The 8,073-nt window shown below is 36.8% G+C and overlaps 1 protein-coding gene across 1 annotated transcript; it reads right to left on the minus strand.

Annotated features, from left to right (window-relative positions):
• Positions 1–2,008: 2,008 nt before the first annotated feature.
• LOC135678405 (14 kDa zinc-binding protein) lies at positions 2,009–7,865 on the minus strand. The gene is made up of 5 exons (XM_065191179.1): positions 7,676–7,865; positions 6,561–6,618; positions 3,394–3,483; positions 2,376–2,493; positions 2,009–2,272 (listed from the first exon to the last, which is right to left on the minus strand). Exons 1-5 carry the CDS (start codon positions 7,825–7,827, stop codon positions 2,205–2,207), a joined length of 486 nt encoding a protein of 161 aa, XP_065047251.1. The 5' UTR covers positions 7,828–7,865; the 3' UTR covers positions 2,009–2,204.
• Positions 7,866–8,073: the final 208 nt, after the last annotated feature.

Raw genomic sequence — 8,073 nt, forward strand, 5'->3', positions numbered from 1 at the left:
ACTCTGAGGTGGAGAGGGAAAGGAGAATAGGAAAGACAAGTAAAAGCTCTAGCCCATGAGGCTCTGAATCCCTCATATTTATAGAGGTCCCCTGTCAAACCCTAATGGGTCCTCCCCTAGTGGGTATTGGATCTGCATCCAATAAGACAAGGGCTCCGTCGGATATCTCATATCCGAACCTCTACTCATCGCAATGCCTACCATATGTGTGTGACCCTCTAGACCCAATATCGAGCTGGCCGTGAGTCATACCTATCAGAACTCCTTCTAACTCAGTGAATTATTATCTCTGTAATAATTCACTCGACTCATCGACTAAGACGTACTAGGCCACTATGCCGTAGTCCCCAGACGATACATGGGAATTCAATCCATTGGACATGTCTGTCCTCAGTTATAGTGTACCTATAGTCCCTCATCCATCTAATATCCCAGAGACCGTATATCGAGCATGGTGCTGTCAGACCCATACGGTTTCTACTCGAGTCTCACTCTAATCGGATTCTCCCGGAGAACTCTTTTTCTCTCAACCCGAATGACCCTGGCCAGGGATTTATCTGAGCAAGAACACATGGGATATTCCTCTCATGACGCCGAGAGTGGATGATCCTCTATCGACACTCAATAGCCCTCGTAAGGTCGACTACCACTCCCAATGACCAACTATACCAGATCTGGGATAGCCAAACCTATAAGTCTGGTATCAAAGAGTGGAGCACTCATACAGGACATCCTTGGTGTCTCAAGTCTAAGGACCAAATACACCACTAGGAGTACGGAATCGCTGTCTGACAATAAGGCATCATCAACCATCCAGCATTCCGTAAGTGGATCAATCAGTGAACTCATTCTCCAATGAGCACCTGTACTGTATCCCTAGTGTCCCTACACAAGCAGTTATGAGACCAGCTGCATCCATCATATGGACGGGTATACAGCACACTAGTCTGTCTAGTTATCACGATGTCCCTCTCGAGTAACCTATGACCGGGATTATTTAGGATATGTGTTTAAAGGTGAATCGATCTCATTATCATGATCTCATCACCATCCGATTCTCATTGCACAAATCCAAGGACATCACAATATATATATATATATATATATATATATATATATATATATATATATATATATATATATATATATATATATATATATATATATGCATTTAAAAGTGATATACGCGAAAATATAATAAGCAAAAAGATTCCGTCACACATGCTATTACTCATGTGATTGGCTTGCTTGGCACCTATGACTAGCAGAGGGTACCACACTATACCCTCTAAGGTATAAGCTTATCAAGTGTTATACCCACAAAGATTACTTCATTATTCCCAGCAAACGCGTCCTCCGGTTCTTCACAGTTAAACTAGTAAATTCTCGTTGTGCTCACTCCGCTACCAGTCGCGTTTATACACACGTTGGAGATGTTTAAAAAGCTAACCTTTTTGCAACAGGAATGCAGCAACAAGCAAGGGTAGCATAAGAATGGATGAAGACCCTAGATTTTGCGGCAAGAAAGAAGCAATCGAGGTTGGACAAAGGTGACTCACTGGGTCGAGGTCCCGGGCCGCGGGGAGGACGAGAAGGTCCTTCGGTTCTTCCACAGGGTTTCGAGGACATCGGCGAGGGTTTCCCCGGAGGTCGCCGGGCGTAGTTTGAGTAGTTGGAGCAACACAGTGCCGTCTTCCATTCGCACTCCTCCCCATTGATATCGTACAAGCCGCTTCTAATTTCCGATTCCAAGAAAAAGGCCGATTCGGAAGTCCAGGCTTGGATTACGAAATTTAGATTTGGGGTTGGGAGCGGTCGAGAATAGCCCCAAAAGTCGATTTTTTGTCTTAGGGTTTGTCGGGCATATCACAGAAATAAATGCTCTTTCTTGAACTACAAGATTTGAGGATATATATAGTTGTTTGATGTTTATGATTATAGCACGTACGAATGACCGGAAATAAATTGCAACACGATATGTATAATGGTTGAATAGAACATAACATCCTAAAGGAAAAATCAAGCGTGCAAGTGCTCATGTAGAAATACCAAAACGTAGTTTCAAGCTCCGACACACATCAGATGCAAATATGTTGATTGTTATTTGATGTCATCTCCGTAGAGATTGCAAAGCTAATTCTTGACAGACTTATTCAACCACACCATGCAACAGACAGCAATGAGCACCGGAAAACACTGGTTAATTAGCCAGGAGGCCAGTTCATCTGCCGTCCCCCAAGAAGATGGATATGAAGATGATACACGGATTGACCTGAGAAAACATAAGTAAAGAAAATGATCAAGAATCACATAAAGAGTGGGAGCTACCAAAGCAGGTTCTTCATTAAGAAAATAAAAGAGGAAGCAGTACTGACATCCTTTGGGTCCATCATTGATTACAATCCTAAAGCCATCATCAAGCCCTTCCTGCTTGGCCACAAGTTTGGCAACATAAAGCAGGTAACCAAGTATCTCAATGTGCCTTTCCTCGGCCTGTGAAAGGTAATAACATATCAAATAATAACGTTATATCTTAACAGAAATGGATATAACATATCCGGGAGATTATACAACGAATATTACAATATCCTTCAGACATAGTTCATCAACATGAAAGGAAATCAATCCACTAGGCATGACTAGATAGAATTTTAGCCTGCTGGAACATCAGCTGATAGAAAAATTCAGGTACTTTCTCCTACAAGTATTGATTTGCTATATCATGTAGGTGACACTTCCAAATAAGTGTGGCATGAAAGAAAATATAATATGTAATGTGTCTTAGATCAAAGGTATCAAAGAACATTATTTAAAACAAGGCACACAATCAATGATTCCTTGGGCAGAATAATTCAATGTAGTCAAGGCCTAACAAATGCATCAAGAAATAAATTGGTAATGCAAATGTCTAGTCAAAGATATTTAATCATCAGTGTAATTATTGTGTACAAATAGGAAAGGCACCAACCATCACATTTGCAGGTTCTAAAACACAAGTTTGACATCTTAGTTCCAAGCTTAAACTCCACAAGAAAAGAATACTCTTATATCAAGGAAAGTCGCAAAGAAATCCCAAGTAAAATAAGCAAACAACTGTCAAATGCTTCTGGTGAACCATTAGCTAATGTGCTTTACCAGAATGGAGAAATTGCCATTGAGTTATCAATTCCACACACTAAAAGTCCAATTGAGTTATCAATTCCATACACATTATATATATATATATATATATATATATATATATATATATACTAGAGAGAGAGAGACAGACAGACAGACAGACAGACAGACCATTTATATAATTCATACAGTTCATATATCAAATATATGTATAGGGAAGGATAAAAGGACATATTGATCTACCAAATATTATATGCAGGAGCATCTAAGTACCTTGGATAACCCAGTCAATCCATCTTTAACCTTGGGGATGATTATGATATGTGTTGGAGCTTGGGGAGATATATCTCTGAAGGCCAGAACCTGGTATAGCAGACAGACATTTCAAAAGTGGAGAACTTGTTATATAACCAGCCATATCAAGTTATTCATTATCAAACCATCATAGTCAGATTTAATTCCACGCTAAAAAATGCAGAATTTGTTATATAAAATTGTGGAAACAAGTTGGACATTTTTGAACAAAATTAATGCTTCAACAGAATGATCTAAAACAGCTTATAGCTGGGTCTTACTGCAAACAGCTTATAGCTAATCACAGTATTAGCCAGAGTTCATGTTTTGCTTGAATAATAGTAAATGGACTGTGTTTATTGGTAAATTGTAGTCTGCATCATTCTCTAGTGTTGGATTCCAAAATGTATGACAATAAAAGCTACAGAGAAAGCTAGTCTAAAATAGCATGCCATGTATGATGATCATTTAATCAATCCTAATCACCAGCTCTGCATTTATTATCAAGTGTATTACTGATGATTAATGTAACGTTGCTCCATTGCGACTAGGGAGTCCAGGGTGCGAATCAAAAAAATCATGAAAATAAAACTGTGTACATTGACTCTCCCCAGACCCTGCATTGGCGAGAGTGCAATCTAGCAATATAGCAAAAATAAGTCACACTCTTTTTTATATTATTGATAATCTAGCAAAGATTTAGCAATAGCCAAACAGTCTACAGGTCCTATTAGATGTTGTTTCGGCAAGATTCTAAAAAGCAACATCCTGACCTGAGCTGCATATATTGATACATATACATGCATATTTAGCATGAGACACCTCACTGAAGATATGCAGTCCTTGTATGTTCTTTGCTTGTAAGACCATAGAGTAAGGCATATGCAGCTTTGTTGGATGTTCATGGATGGAGTAGATACATATTAGCAAATAACTACTGATTTGAGGTTAATTAAATTCCTATAGGGTCATTAATGTGCAAATTTAAACAGAAAACAGCAGAATAAAGTCTAGGTTGAATTAGAGGATATCCTTCTCTATTCCTTATCTAGCTTCAGTATCTCTCCATGTGCCTATGTTTCAATCTCCTATTTTGCTCAGTGCACAAACTACATCACTTTACATCCTAGTTCTTCTTATCGCTTATCATACCCCTTTTTTTTTTTACTTTTCTCCACTCTTGGTCCTTTATCACTTATAAACAATATAGTGAATCACATTTGTTCCTTCTAGTATCTAGCTTTTAATTGTAATTTCAATCAATTTGCAATTGTAAAGTACAGTTCTCTTCCATTTTTCTAAGGTACACTTTTTTCGTGATTCAATAGATGGTTGAACAGATATTTTTCTTGCTTTGGCAACTCTGGTCACCGTTGATGCTCTTTTTACTGACTGAGGAGATTTTTGGTGTGGGGGGGGGGGGGGGCGGAGTGGGGGGAGAGGTCCCCCAGCAACCCGATAAAAATGAAAAGAAACTAGTCATAGAATAAAGCTAAGTGAAGAGGAATATTAATCTCACCATAATCTTCATCTGTTGGCATCTTATATTTGACAAAAGTTCAAACAAAATCATCAGTGATCTGGAACCAATTATTAATGTAATGTTGTTTCCTAGTGATTATTAATCACAAGCCTCAAATAAGATCAGTTTGGACTAATCTGATACATTTAAGCATGGATATTAAATATACCATTAGCTGTAGTAAAATTTTAGAAGAATGTAGAACAAAAGGAATCAAGAAAAAGATGATAAACATTTCAGATAGAAAAAGCTATTAAAGAAATAGGATTCTAGAAGAGAATAAGATCAACAGAATCAAGAATAAAAAGGAGAAGGATTATGACAGAAAAAGAAAGGTGAAGTAGGGGCCTGCCACTCACAGAAATTGTATTATTTTTCTAAGTGGATCTTTTTCTCCTACTCTTTGGTTAGACTTTTTTAGTAATGGCAATTCTATGGAGTAAAAGTTTCCCAAAATGAAAAACTCAGAATAAAGCTTCCTGTACTTCCAATGAAAAAAATCAATTATCAAAATATAAACCTATAGTCACGTAAGTTGTATATGTAATGGAGCTCCAAACCAACAAAATGACCTGGAAAACAGTGATGAGAATCTAAAGAAAATCATAACAAAAAGTTATGAAGGATATTATTGATTATCATAAACATAAATTTGCTCAATCTAAAGAGTCATTTGACAAATTCGTTTATCACTATTTTAAGCCTAGGCTATGTGGCAAGAGTTTAGAGCCAAAGTTGGAAATTATTCAAAAAATTGATAACTCAAAGCTAAAATTATGAGAAACAGGTTATCACAAGAAGGAAAAAATTTTTGATAAGACAATAAAAAATAGAAACAAAAGAAAGAAAGAGAAAAGAGATGACACATGAAGAACAAAAATAAATAAATAAAATAATAATAAAAACCCTCATGAGAACACAGGATATAGTACGGGTTGAAGGAAGAGCAAGGGAGACACCCATTTCTATCAAAAAATCATCCAAAGGACAAGAATCATCCAACAGCTCAGCCTAAACCTTCCATTTTTTATGTACGTGCATCAATTGTACACTTTATGTGCCCTGATGCAATCTCCTTCTTATGTGAGTATATCGCTTTCGATAAAAATAAATTTTAATGCTAAAACACAAAAAACCCTGATTTAGGATTATGATATACAACAGATTTTATATGAAGTTGGCACCACAAAGAAGCTACTCCCATAGTTAAAGAGATAACTGATGCAAAGATTCGTTGCTCGTTGCTACACAATATTAAGATAAAAGATTCCATATTTTAACTATTAACAAGTCAATACTGGCAGAAGTAGGAAGCCTGCTTTACGACATAGCTTCATACACACTTTCTTGAAGAAAATCTTAGGAAATAGAAGAGCTAATTTTGAGCATTCAACAGTTTAACTTTTCCACCTATCACACTCCAATTTTCCAACCTATCCATTATACTACCACTCCTCTAGATACAAGTGTCAATGCAAACAGAAAGAAACATTACAAACTGGTTGAAGTTAGAAACATAGCCTATATATATATATATTCACATAAAGTAAACAACAACTGTCGACTGATAGTAAATAGAAACATAGTATCTATAAATCTAGCAACTTCAAGAATGATGAATTACCTTTTCATCCTCATAAACCACCGTGGAAGGAATTTCCTTGCGTATAATTTTATCGAAGCTGTATTAAAACGACAAGTTTAATTATTAAAATTAGCTACTTGATCAAGATGCTTTTGTAACAAAAAAAGGCATACAAGTGTTGCTCTGTTAATTGCATGACATGTCCTAAATCTGAAAATTATTTCTTGTTCTTGATGCTTAGCTATCAGTGTAGTCTCCAAGAAATTGTTACAATACAGTGGCACATTTCAAGAAGCACATACATATATTAAGAAAACAGTGATGCATTTATAATTGAAAAAATATTTTAAGAATATAGAAAAAAGAAAGGAATACACAATTTAATAGAGAGGAAACAATGCTTAAAGTCTCAAGCAATAGCTTGATTGTTCAAGAGATCATGGTGGGGCAATAATCTCAAAAGTAGTTAGTGTGAAAAGAAAATGCATAAAGCTTAGCAAAGGTATGTACTAGCGAGAACTTTAGAAGACAAAAGATGGGAGAAAAATAAAACTACTTTTGGCAATGGAGTAAATTAAATGGTCCTTGTTTATATACGTAGGTTGGAACTATAACATGGTTGATCCCTAAGGAAAAGGGGAAGATTTTTTTTTTATCCTCTGCAATCATCTAGTCTTAATGGATAGGAGTTCGATTTAAATAGCATTTGTACTCAATATTACGGAATCCAATTTCATCATGTGAACTGTTGTACTCATGCAAACTAGCGTATCTTCCAATAATCGATTTGGACTTGAGACGATCATGAGGAGATACAGGCAAAATAAGCAGTTCCCGAAGAAAATAAAACCAACGTAACAGGATAAGAAATCGAAAATAAGAAAGTCGATGCACCATAGAATCTCTTGAAAACCTCGATCGGCATCAAAATGACCACCTCGCCCCAATCAATTCCACTCTAGGTAGTAAAGGCACATCATTAAAGCACTAAATGCGATCAAAAACGCCAAAACTAAGAAGAGCGATCATTAATCGTCCACAAAATCAAGCCTCTTTAGACATCCGCTGATAGTTCACACAACCAAACATGACACCGAAAGCGATCCGAACTGCAAGAAGAAGAATCGAGAAGGATAAGGAGACAGATGCCTCACATGGTGGGCGCGTCAGATGGGGTTGCGGCGAGCGCAGCATCCTTCTCGGAAGAAGCCATTCGACGAGGTGGAGGAGGAGAGTGCAAGTGAGAGCTTAAAACCCTAATCCTGCTACTGGTCTGATCGTTGGATGCTTCTCTGTCAGCCGCCATGGTCGCCCTTATTCTTTTTACCTAATTCCTATTTCTGTCCCTGTGCCAGTGAGTCAACAAGCTCTTTGTGGTACGCAAGAACGCAGTAGTCGCTTTCTTAGCAAAGGGCAGTTCCGTCATTCAAGTTTATTTAGAGTATTTTTTTTTGTTAAGACAACTCTCACCTTTAAAAATTAATAAAATAATATTTTACTTATTATATTTTTTATTTTTTCTCATCTCACCCACATCCTCTATCATCATTTT

The sequence above is a fragment of the Musa acuminata genome, chromosome BXJ1-1 (assembly GCF_036884655.1).
Source record: "Musa acuminata AAA Group cultivar baxijiao chromosome BXJ1-1, Cavendish_Baxijiao_AAA, whole genome shotgun sequence".
Classification (NCBI taxonomy): Eukaryota; Viridiplantae; Streptophyta; class Magnoliopsida; order Zingiberales; family Musaceae; genus Musa; species Musa acuminata.